At 48.6% G+C, this 12,703-nt stretch overlaps 1 protein-coding gene across 2 annotated transcripts in view; it reads right to left on the reverse strand.

The window, feature by feature from the left end:
* The window catches only part of LOC126536551 (cell adhesion molecule Dscam2-like), a 243,031-nt gene that overhangs the window by 19,157 nt on the left and 211,171 nt on the right, over positions 1 to 12,703 (reverse strand). For both annotated transcript variants that reach the window (XM_050183566.3, XM_050183565.3), the window contains exons 5-12: positions 12,170 to 12,511; positions 9,181 to 9,468; positions 7,938 to 8,354; positions 6,160 to 6,321; positions 3,779 to 4,066; positions 3,413 to 3,532; positions 1,394 to 1,567; positions 342 to 489 (exon numbers count right to left, since the gene is read on the reverse strand). In XM_050183566.3, the coding sequence (XP_050039523.1) occupies positions 342 to 489; positions 1,394 to 1,567; positions 3,413 to 3,532; positions 3,779 to 4,066; positions 6,160 to 6,321; positions 7,938 to 8,354; positions 9,181 to 9,468; positions 12,170 to 12,511 (1,939 nt within the window). The remainder of the gene's footprint in view (positions 1 to 341; positions 490 to 1,393; positions 1,568 to 3,412; positions 3,533 to 3,778; positions 4,067 to 6,159; positions 6,322 to 7,937; positions 8,355 to 9,180; positions 9,469 to 12,169; positions 12,512 to 12,703) is intronic.

The following is a 12,703-nucleotide window of genomic DNA, read 5'->3' on the forward strand; positions in this document are numbered from 1 at the left end:
ACACTTCCCGAGGTGACTTGCTCTGCTACAAGGACGATTCAGAAGAGCACAACAGTTTAAATCAGCAGTCATCTGGTGTACAAATTTAAACTGAGCCAAAGATGAAAAACGTTTCTGCAAAAGATATCCAGGACGTAGAGTGCACCTCAATATCTTGGTCGTGTTAGCTTTGGCATGTAGTATTTAAAACAACTTTACTGGTCCAACACCCTAAGCTTCGCAGCGTTCTTGATTAATGACACAAGAACGCGAACAACCCAGTCTCTGCTAAATGAGCCACCGTGTCTGAACGTCGGTACCCCGCAGGAGTTCTGAAAAGAGAGAGTGGCGGCGCTAATTACCTCGGGTGTCTGTCCATGTCAAGGAGCACGTTGTCACGGTACCACGTGATGGCGAGTGGAGGGTCACCAATGGAGTCGCACTGCAGGTGCACTTTGTCTCCCTTACGGGATGTCACCGACATTGAGCTGGTGATAAAGGTGGCGGGGACTGGCGTTCGAAACAGGAGTGAAAAGGAGAGAAAGATAATTTGTGGCGCTGAAGTAATCAACGGCGTTTTATTAGCCTGCATGAAAGTTGATATGAACATTTAATATGGTGCAAAGATGCGTCGGAAACTGCGTCGACCAAAAAAAGAAAGGTTGCAGCCAATCATAAAATTAAAAACTAGGGCAAAAAGGGTTTCCTCATATAATACAGCCGGGAAGAAGAGCAAATGAAAAAAAAGTACATACTAGTTACCTAAATTAAATAGTTTTACGTGCCAAAACCACGACCCGATTATGACACGCTGTAGCGGGGAACTGCCGATTAATTCTGAACACCTGGTTTTCTTTAACGTTCACTTCAATGACAGGATGACATATAGTGCGTAATGGTTTCTCTAGCCTTGCATGAGCTTCATTGCGAAGGTACTTAACCAGTTTCTTTCTATTTCAGTACTTGAGTGAGGAACTTATTCGGTTTTCGGATCCCTTTGTTTGCGACTTGAAAAGTATATGAACTATCCGCAGTCTGCTAGGCATTTCTTTATTTTATGCAATGATGGCATCTATTTCAAGTTTAGGGCATGCAAGTTAAACGATGCGGGCATTCGCAGAATATTTTCATAGATCACAGATTACTAGCTTCCTCTGAAATCTGTTAGAACACACAGGCAGCATGCACCGCTGCACTTATAGCGCTCTTTCGAATCAAATATATTTGTGATCGCAACATGAATCAAAATAGAGCCACTAGGCAGATGTTTATAAAATGTGTATACTTTCCCTCTGTCTTATACTGATTCAGACAACAAACCCGTTTACGGCATTCCTGCAGACTCTAGGACTCTGATTTCCTTCGGGTATTCTTTGTACGAAGTTGCTACATCTAATGCTTTTGTGTGCCTCACCGGAAACTGTTAGCTTGGCCTCGTGCGTGAGCTCTGGCCCAACGCCATTGGTGGCTTGGCAGAGGTAGACGCCTGCGTCAGAAGCGTCCACGTGTTGCAGGACAAGGGAGCCGTTTTCCAGCACTTGCAGCTTGGCGTTGCTCCGTATGGTCACAAAACCACTGGAGACGCCTCCTAGGTAAAAAAGCAAGGCAGCAATTTCTGCATCTGCCCCGAGCACGGCAAGTTGACGTTCGAGTAAGCGACCGCGTGGGCGTGTTTTGCTCGCATGGCCGGTGTGCGAACCGAATGGCACATTGGCTTAGCGCTTGCTGTATTCCATCTGTCCAAGAGCGCTGGGGGTATGAGGCTCATCTACATTTAGGGCAAAATATCACTTCTAGCGCACAACCACATAATATGCCGAGAAATCTGACAAAATACACAGAATACACTTCGTCCATGATTGCCCCCGTTTATTCCTCAATTGTCAGATCATCTCTATTCCATGTTAGTAATTACGCATATGGCGCTCTGTCCCCATCACGCAATACTTCTGGAGCCTATGAAGTACATCAGTAAATAAATGAATAAATGAAGGAGTTAATGAATAAATAAATAAATAAACCTTCACACCTTCTTCACTGGAGTGCGACACTACGAGTACGAGGAGTTAGGCGTGAAAAAGCAAGTGCTTTAAACCAACGCTCCGTGTAACATTTTGAGGCCAAGATTGTTTACTATAATCTGTGTTTCCCGCTCATCAGTGAACGACTTCATCCTTCGCTTGTTCACGACCTCGAGTCTGCGCCGACGACGCGGCTCATTGTATGCGACCGCTTGTTTGCGCGAAGTTATACGAGGGGAGGGGGGGGAGGGGGGCCCAGTACTTTTCATGTCGGCGTGCGAAAGCAGCTGGCCTAGCAGCGCAGGCAGGAGGAGGCAGCTAAGCGGACAGCGCCGCTCTCATGGAAACGCGCGCTCCCGCTCTCGCTCGATAAAAATGGGAGAGTGGGTGGGATAAAAGTGGGGAAGAAACAAAAGGGAGAATGGGGCGTCGCCCTGAGCGAGGAGGGCTAGGGAACTTCAAAACTCTCTCCCGCCTCGGGTGCGTCCCAACGTGGGCACGGGGGAATGATGCCGACTGCAAATGCGCACTACAACACATATAACCAGATATAACCATAGAAGTTACCGTGGGTGCAAGAATACGACAGCAGTTATCGCTTTTACATCCCAAGGGTGAGAGAGTTTAAGGAACAAGTTACAAGCATGTTGTCTGATATTGCAACACACGCATGCTGTTTACGCAAAATACGATATAACAGCCTCCATTACTACTACTTAGAGTGCGGACGTGGCGCTTTTGTATGCGTTTGCGTCTTCTGCCTGAGGCGCCGCTGGTTCAAGAGTGATCTTATTCCTTAGCGCGTGCTGCCAAATGAGGAAGCATCTGAAAGTTGCTCTTCTGGCCCCGAAATAAAGCTGGAGCGGCGATTGATTGCTCACACACGACAGCAAAAGCCCGCCTGCATATCGCTTTACCGAGTGATAGCAGAAGCCCAAAGAGGATATGCACTGCTGCTCGGATAAGGTGGAATTGCTCAAACATTGAAAGGCAAAAGACACGCACAGCAGTAACCTGCCTGTTCGGAAGTGAATATTCAGAAGTATCTGACGCAGTTTGTTTCAAACGTGTTTTTTTCTGCGCTACACTGTACGAGTAGCACACCACCCGAAAAACACGAATTTCTCAAACGTCCACAACTTCGACGGCGATAACCATAGATCTTAAAGATTCACCTCTCCAGAGTGGTGTTAAGCACGGGATTTTGTCAAGTGGATGTAACTTCAATATTTCTCTGCTTCAATTCCATATCTACGACCGCAGCCTGATGGAAGCCTCCGTCGAGTTTGTAGACTCATTTCTCCTTAGACGCAGGACATCGGCTAACCTCGCGCGCAACCTTGTCGAACAGACACTGAGGCGCAAAGATCACATTTAGAGCAAAGTTTACTGGGAAGCGCACAAGGTGTTACCTGTTGACATCTTCCACCGGATCACTGGCGTCGGGAAGCCGTCAGCCTGGCAGTCGAATCGCATGGTGCTTCCCTTGAGGGCGTTAGTGCTGGATGGTGTATAAACCCACTTTGGGGCCACTGCATAAGTAAAAGGATTCAACGGCAAATGTGAAAGACGTGTCTTTAAAGCTCCCCAATTCTAGACGCATGTTTAAGCTACCACAATACTAGCTGCAAAAATATATATTCTCATTTAAAAGCGCTGCCCGCGTTTAAATCTACTTCCTGTGACACCTTTGCTAGTGGCAGTGGTGGGGGTGGCGATGATGATGATGAAGATGATGATGCCCGACGCAACACGCGTGAGAAAGCTGTCTCACTCACCCTGCACGACTAGCTGAGCGGAGGCGTTTGTGCGAGCGTAAGGGTTGCTAGCGACGCAGGTGTAGGAGCCGTTGTGTTCTTCGGCGATGCTCTCGAAGTAGAGAACCGAGAGAAACTCGTTCATAAGCTGTGGCTTGACGTCCAGCAGGCCTGGCTGCAGGGGGTGTCCGTCCTTGAGCCACCATAGTGACACCGGTCGGTCGCCCGAAGACACGAAGCAGTGGGCACTCGCACGCTCCCCCTCACGCACCGAGGCAGGGAACGAGAACGGGGCGATGGTAGGGGGCACTGCGTAGCCGCACAGAGGGAGAACACAGTGTGTACACGAGACAGGCTAAAGAATTTGCAGTTCGGCCCGAAAGGCGAGGTACCGATTGCAATAGCTAATTAGTAGATAGCTGTACAACGCAAAGATAGTAGTTTTATCGGCGGTATAAGCTTGTAAACATGCCCTCACCAAATAAAGCAACAATGATAGAATATGTAAGCGTGACTCGACCAGGAAGTACAAAGAAACAGACACACAGAGACAGCGCTGTCTTTGTGTGTCTGCTTCTTTCCACGTCCTTGTTCAGTCACGCTTATACATTCTATTATGTATTCAAACCAACTAGTTAGCCAAGTTGTTTTAACTTAATGGACCAGCACAGTGTCACATGCGCCCAAGTAAACATGAACACACATCGCTAAATGACAGCGAAAACTGTCTGTGAAAACACTGGAGTTAGGAATCGCGGCTGCAGCAACTGAATTGACCTTCATGCACGTGTCGCTTCAACGCGAACGAGATGTAGAAAGCACAGCGCATACGAAGCTCGCAGATTGCTTTGAGGATGAGGCCCGCGGCGGCGTGCGCTTTGGCCACGTCACAGATCGCCGGCGACGTGTCCCTATGACATCCGCCAACGGCGCCTACTGCGGCGTCCGCGATTCACGTGGCCAACGCCGTAGTAGACGCCGGGGTTGTTTCCACTCTGTAGGGAGCGGCGGACGAGGAGCACATCGAGGTACCCTAGCCGCTGCCGGAAAAGAACGTCTCTCCTCCCTCGCCTCACCCCCCTGCATTGCGCGCCACAGGAGCGGGCACGTATCATCTAGGCGGCGTTCCTTGCTCGCGCACGCGAGATTGAACCGCGTTCGCCGGCTCACACTCACACGCTTTCACTCCTACGGAACCTCACGGCGACGGCGACGGCAAAAATGCGCCTGAAGTGTTCGTATAATTTCTATCGCAATAAAACATCGTTTATTTGAATGGCGACAGTAGCATAGCACATTGCTACACTCAAAACTCTATAACGTGGATTATATTGCGTGTGAGCACGTTCGGTGTATTATAGGAGTATTATAATGGTCAGGCAACGCTTTTTGAATTTCACGCATTCCCCTTCGTCTGGTGATTTGCGTTCTGTCGAGTAGAGGAGGAGAGCTCAAAGTGTCCGGTGCCTCACTTTCTCTCTCGCCCTTAGTGCGATACGCTAGGGCTTATATTTAGCCGTCTCGAAGTGCCCTCTTTTCTAGTAGCATTGTGCATTGCTTTCCTGTAACGAAAGGAAGAATTACCACAACGTACATCGGTATGATACGCTATAAATGCGAGGTTAGTGTGCCACTTGTCGCGTTCATTAAACTTCGCTAAATAGCAGCGCTTCAAGCCTGAACGTCCGTTTTCGGGGTGGTAAGCCCTTCATCGCTGTTAGAAAGGCGTCCATGCAAAGGGCGCGTGCTCTCCCGTAGATGAGTTGCGAGCATTTCTTTGTTTCTGGTTTCCTAAAGGGCAAAATCGGTATTTCTGTAAAAATCAATGCGTGCACGTGCTCGGGTACTAGTATCTCTGTGTCTTACCTCGCATGTTTTTATAAGTCTCCTGGGAGAGGTATTGCCTATACATGTGCACATTTAACGTATTTCTGTTTTGTCGATAATCCTACAGTTTGAGATCTCACTTATTTATGATATTGCTCTATAACGATGCTTTTCGCTTCATTGTATGCATTGCAGGAAATATGTAAGACTCAGTTGGTTGCATGCGCGTCCGCAATGGCTACATTAGGGCAAACTAGCTCAAACATTTTTTTAGAGATGCGATATGTAGCGGGTTCTTGCTTCTTGAGCTTTCAGCGTGATATTCCTGGTTCACTACTAATATGCGTAATTTTTCTCAATGTTGCGAGTACAGATTGGGGTGCTTCACCGCCAGTGAATACCGCGCTTCGGCCGTAAAATAGGCAGCTTAGCAGCTTTTGCGATCACTCGTTTGACCTCCTCCCTCCCCCTCCCCCCCCCCCCTTTACCAACTACGAAGGCAACAACTTCCTGTTATTCTGCATAGCGCATCGTCAGAGCAAATAAGGAGAAGAGGCTGCGGCACGTGGCCTTACCAGCAACGTGGAGGTTCACTTGGGCCTCTGCTGTCCGGCCATCGGGGCTAGTGGCCGAGCAAACCACGACGCCGTCGTCAGTCTTTCGGTCCACGTCGTGGATCGTTAAACGCCCATGGGTGTTCATCCGGTACCGCTGGCCGTCGACCAGGGTTCGATTCGCTGAAAAAAAAAAAAAAACGAGTAAGCCAAGTGCTAAAGCAAACGTTTCTTTTTTTTTTTAATTAGGACCCTTCGTCCGTTTTCGTGTGGTAAGTCCTTCAGCGCTGTTAGAAAGGCGTCCATGCAAAGGGCGCGTGCTCTCCCGTAGATGAGTTGCGAGGCGCGTACATCACCGAACTTCATTTATTAAGACGCATGTGTTCCCGCGGGAGAAATTTGGGGGCTCTGAGCATTTAGGAGCTGGGGCGGAGCGGTGGAGCTCTCGTGAAGGACCGCCACCCTGTACTCTCTCCACCTTCTTCCTCAATGACGCTGCGGGAGAGGAGGATGGTAGTCGTCTTCTGCGCCGGCACTGAGGCCGATGCGGACTGCACATATTTGACGTGTCGGCCCTGTATGTATAGCCATCTATCTATACTGCCTCTACATTTGGGCTGGTTAATTAATGGTTATGTTCACTAAGCAATTGCATAGCGAAACAAATGCTTTCTACTTGATTCGCAACATCAAACATACGCCGCCAAGCACGTCATTCCTTTGGAAATGCGAATGGCTTTCTAGAAACTTATGGCACATTATTTCTCAATGTTTTTTGTTCTACGCGGTTCCGTCAAACCTAGACTAGATAAATTAGGCGGTGTCGTAGAACACTGTGACATGGGGCTTTATGTCGCACTGTCGCATAAAACTCGGACTTGAGACCTCGATATTGTACGTTATTGCCTGAAACGTGTCTGTATTGTTGACTAGTTTTGTATATCACTTGTTGCTGCTGGCGAGTTCATCTACGACAATGTCATTATGTGAATGTGCGCTGTTTACATATGTACTTGCTATCGCTCACTTTGCTTGAGCAACCTGACACACGTCGGATTTACGAACACTAGTTCTCCTTTTATTGTTGTTGTTGTTGCTGTTGTCCACGAGCTTGATTTTGTTAAGCGTTTGCTCCGCTATTTATCTATAGTGTCACCCTATTTTGCAATTAGAAAACCAATTTGTGAGTGCTGTTGTTTTAGAAATCACCTATTCGCAAAGATTGAGCGTCGTTATACCTCTGCCACATGCGTTTCTGAGGCCAAATTAAGCGAGAAAGCTTCACTTACACTAGTTGCGGTGAAGCACGTAAAGTGCTGCAATGCTCCTAACACTATATAAAAGATGACGCTGAGAAGCAGCGTCACTGCGCTCATAAATCTACTAAAATAATTAGCTAATATGTACTAGCATTTGACAAACTTCACTCACTCTCAACGCACCAACGACTGAAAAATTACTGACTGATTGCCCGATAGGAGGGAACTTCCGAAATTAACATTTCACATTTACGTCTGGGCTCTCAGAAACACCTTAGTCGATGGCATCGCACAATGTTGACATCGAACATGGCACTCCCCCAGTAATTGACAGACTTTAGGCAAAATGACGTCTATGCCTCCATCGTAGTGCGCTCGCCCCAGCTGAGAAGCATGCCCGCGGCATACCCGCTAGAAGAAGGCCTGAAGCACCGAGAAATAGAAATGTCAAGCGAACACCGCCATTCGTTATTTTTTTTGGGGGGGGGGGGGGGGTTGCAACCTGTGTGGCCACCAAACTGAACGCTGTGCCACACTCACCGTGGGCGCCCTTGTACCAAGTGAAGGAGGCGAACGGGTGTCCCTTCACGGGGCACGCAAGGCTCAGCGTCTCGCCCGACAGCACGGTGAGGTTGCGCGGCGGGAGCGGTGTCGGCGGCCCGAGCACGTTCAGCCAGGCCGCGTGGGCGATGCGGCCGGCCTCGTTCTCGGCCTGGCAGGCGTACTCCCCGCCGTGCGTCACGTTGGCCGACGTCAGGTTGACGAAGCTGTGCACCACGTGGTCCTCGGTGACGAAATCTCCTCGCAGCACGCGCCGCGAGGACGGCACGGGCCCGCCGTCCAAAGTCCACGTCACGCGAGGCATCGGGTGTCCACGCGCGGCGCACTTGAGTGACACGAAGCTGCCCGGGTACGTGTTCTGCTCGGTGAAGGTCACTGTCAGCTCGGGCTTGGTAACTGAGCACGCACGAAGAAACAGTTGGGCACTCTGTTACGTAACAGTCAATCATAGAATGATCTCGAATGAGTGATGAATACTTTTGCGCGTGTACTTTCACCTCTCGGGCACAACGCCTTTAAATACAAAAGCAAACACTAACCATATAAGCTTTCATAATGCGATATCGTTACGCTTTATACTTGACGCTAAATACAGCGGGTGTGTAGGAGGCAGTGTAATCAGTTTCGCAGCTTGTAGGGCAGTATGGTTGCCCTACGTAATAACCTTTAACCTCTACGCAACACACGTGCCTCACGCATGGCTCACGTAAGAGCCTTCGTTAATTATTCACCTCCAACAGCTGCTTCTGCTCATTTGAACAGACGCACTTTTATCGAGGCAACGCCTGCGTTAATTCTGAAGCCATCAGAGCGTGCGCCTGCGTACGCGCGGCTTTCAGACGCAAATCAATTTCTGACAACGGATGCGACAAATGTTCGATGTCACACTCTGCTCTGATCAAGCTATTCCATAGATGTCCTATCGTGATGCCGCCTATAAGAAGCCCTGCTAGCTACCATTTTTAGCGTTCATGACACCCGCTCTCACTTCCACGGAGAACAAGAGGAAACAAGTAGCTTACGTGCGCGTCAATGACACGCGCCCGCGGAGCCGTGATGGGAATTGTGACAAATAACACGCGCTTGCTTTTTTTTTTTTTGCGAAGCATTTCAAGCAACTTCATTCATATGAACATAAATATGTTGTGCAAGCTAATAACTATATATATTCATTAGCACGTATGGAGACACCGCTGCATGGATACATCCAAGTGCTGCGTACCCATGAGCAGGACGAATGCGGATGACTGCGCCGACTCCCTCGTGCTGTCGAGCAGGCACTGGTAGATGCCTTCCTGGCCGTCCTTGACGGATCCCAGCTGCAGCACCGAAGAGCCCAACAAGCGAACCCTGTCAGCAGCCGAAGGCTGGACGGGAATGAGGTTGCGGTACCAGCGAAGCTCCCGGGCGAGCACGCCAGCCCCGCCTCCCGTGGCGTTGCACGTCAGCGTCACAGACGCGCCCAGGGGCACTCGCTGAAATCGGGGCTGCACGCTTACGAGAGGTGCACCTGCACGTTCGCAATGAGAAAAAGAGAGAGAGAGAGAGCAAATAAATGAAATGTAAATGAAAGGTAGGGAGGTTAACCAGGACTGAGCCCGGTTGGCTACCCTACACTGGGGAAAGGGAAAAGGGGACGGAAAGATTACAGGAAGAAGAGAAAGTCCACTGGGGATATCGTTCAGTCACTCAGTCCGGATCACAGGCGCTGACTCAATCCTGTAGCTTTCAAATATCGCAGCAGTGCTTTTGTGGCCTTTTGTAGCTGCGATATGCGAGACGGTGCTTAATGTGAGTAGCGTGAGGTAGCAAATGTACATTTATAAGTTCACGCGTAATATTTTTTTATAACTTCGCTCTTTTTATATGCATTGATAGGTAAACGACCGCGAATGCCTTTGCTCGTGGCTGCAACCAGGCAACATTGGGCTAAGCATAAAGCCGCGCAGAAAGCGGCACAAGCCGCGGCTCGCCGTCGACGCCGGGCGAACAGTTCAGATGGTTCTCGCGAAAACGATGTGAAAAGTGACTTCGCCGCGAAGGCCCTCTAGTGCGTGCTGCCGAAAATGGAGTCTCTATGGAGTCGCTCCTCCAGCTTACGCTGTGACTGTGCTGCGTGTTGGACGCAGGCCTATGACGTACTTCTTTTTTAGAAGGTCCGAAATTTTTTAACGTTGCCTGTGGTAGAAATTACGATTGTAACCCTTGGTCTAAATTGTTCCATCAGGTGGCCGTTAGTTCTACGGGAAATGAAAATGCTCCAATAAATAATTACCATAATTGCCCTAATTATTATCTTTAAATCATTACCTTATGACGCATATTTAAATCTACGAATTATAGCCGGTGAGTTCGCAAGGCGTATCCTCTGCACTCAAACTCAAACGTAACTGGAACACTAATGCATGTCGCCGGACACTTTGACAATTATTATCGAAACTGGTGCAGTCCAGAGAATTCGTTCCAAGAGGATGCGCCTTGCGTGCTCCCCGGCTATAATTCGTAGACTTATGTATGTGCCGTAAAATATTTAAATAAAGGTTAGTTAAGGTAATTATGTTAATTATTTATTAGGCATTTTCATTTTTCGCAGAAGTAATGGCCACGTCATCGAGTAATATAGGTTAAGGGTTACAAATGTGCTATCAGCCACAGGCAATTTTTAAATATTTTGGACCTTCTAAAAGGAAACTCCCAGTACATGCAGGGTTTTCTTTTTTAGACAGCACACATTTTTTGTAAAAAGGTTACAAGCCCAGCGAACGTGACGTTTTTGGCAAACGACTTTGTAGGCAAGGTGGACATACTTTGCAGCAAATAACGTGAGCTTCGGAAGAATAATTAACAAAAATAATACTGCATGTTTTATTACTCCTTTAGGGGCAGTTGTTTAAATGGCGAAATTGAAGTCAGTCATGTATTTTAATTCACCCTCACTTTCTAAAGATCGTGCAGATTGCACCTAATTCGAGGTATTTATCATCGAATATCAACGCTAAATCTAGGCGATATCGCAACAGATCACATCGAGCGCACTGTGAAGGCATCCCCGCTATGATATAAGACCGAAACGCCCCGTGAAGACAAACGCGAGCAAGCTTGGAACCGAACGTCTCGGCAAGTCGCGGCATCTACCTGGCATGCATCTACCTTTATCTGGCAAGCGTGTGCCTCTGTGTGTCGGGTCAGAATTTGCCGCTGCATGCTACCATTCAAAAAGCGCCCCGCACGTCTTGCCGAGTCGTTCCCGCCTGACGCACAGCGAGTATGCGCTCAGTATCTATATCGCCAAGGTGCAGCCCTCAATTTTGATGATGAATATCCGAAATTACGTGCGACTTTGTGGATTTCTACAAAAAAGAAAAAATATGGGTATGCCGTAAATTGTGGCGTCCTACAAGTTCTTCCTTTAAACAACTGTCCTCAAGTTATTAAGACTAGGTCAATTAATATACTTTTGGTAATTAGCTTTTTTCCAGAGTAACGGAAGCAGGGCTAAAGTATTTCCACCTCGCCGTAGAGCTCGTATGCAATGACGACAGTTGTGTCGCAGTCATCGCCTTTTTATAAACAAAATCTGTGTTGTCTAAAAAACATCACCCTGATGGCGACGGCGATCAGTGTGCCCACAACTTGGGTATTTATGCCTACTGGATCTAGCTAGCCCTCGGAGTGTGAGCCAGCGCCACTCTGAGCTATAGGGGGAGGTTGTAGAACACCCTTTCTCGCCAGATGACGTCCCGCAACGCGTAAAATTACGAGAGCAGGCACTTGGCTAATGAACACTCTTATGCTAGCTAATTGCACCAAGGCTGCCAGATTCGAGAGCCTCGGTATGAATGAACGAGGAGAAGGGAAATACAGGGGTTAAATTTTTCTTAAGCACGGCCATAGAAAGCCAGCAGGCAATGCTGCCAAGGAAAGCGCAGGAGTAATTAGCTGTGGTTGAAACTTAAATGTTGCGAATAATGAAGAAAAGGGGAAATGACAGTGGAAGAACATAGAACTTGTCGCCGGTGGGAATTGAGCCCACAACTTTCGCGTGCGTCCATATATATATATACGTGTGTGTGCGTGGGTTTGCATACACACACACTTCCACTCTGACACTCCTAATGATTCAACAGGCGGCCACGTTTTGAATCATAACGTTATGCGCGAACTGGGAGATAACTAAGGGGGGGATGGTCTAGAATGTACCGCACACTTACCCCTGACGTTAACCGTGACGTAAACCCTGTCCTCGCCGTAGGTGTTGTTTACGAGGCACACGTAGCGACCCGCGTCTTGAGCGTGCGCAGGTCCGAGTGCCAGCGTGCCTCGGGACGAGGATGCAGGTCCCTGCTGATGTCCCGCAGCTGACGTGGACGACTGGGAACCGCGTGTCGAAGTGGCCAGCAAAGGCCGCATGTCCGCACCGGACTGCCTAAACCAGTGGTAAGCCGGCAGTGGAACACCACGTGCCGCACAACTGAGTGTTGCGGCTTGTCCTTCTTCAACTGTGACCTCCTTCGTCCACGATATGACGCGGGGAGACTCAGACTTCCGGGGCCCTGCGAATAAGTATAGTACGTCTTGGTTGTAGTAACTGCTGCTTTGGAAAAGATGAAAATACGAGGCCTGTCACAAATCTTAGCGCGACGGGTAAGGAGAAACGCTTCGGAAGAAAAATAAGTATGTAGGTATATAAATTAAGGCACATCCAAAGCACATTGTACAACATGGGTATAGTGGAGGTTTTGTGA

The sequence above is a fragment of the Dermacentor andersoni genome, chromosome 4 (genome assembly GCF_023375885.2).
Source record: "Dermacentor andersoni chromosome 4, qqDerAnde1_hic_scaffold, whole genome shotgun sequence".
NCBI lineage: Eukaryota > Metazoa > Arthropoda > Arachnida > Ixodida > Ixodidae > Dermacentor > Dermacentor andersoni.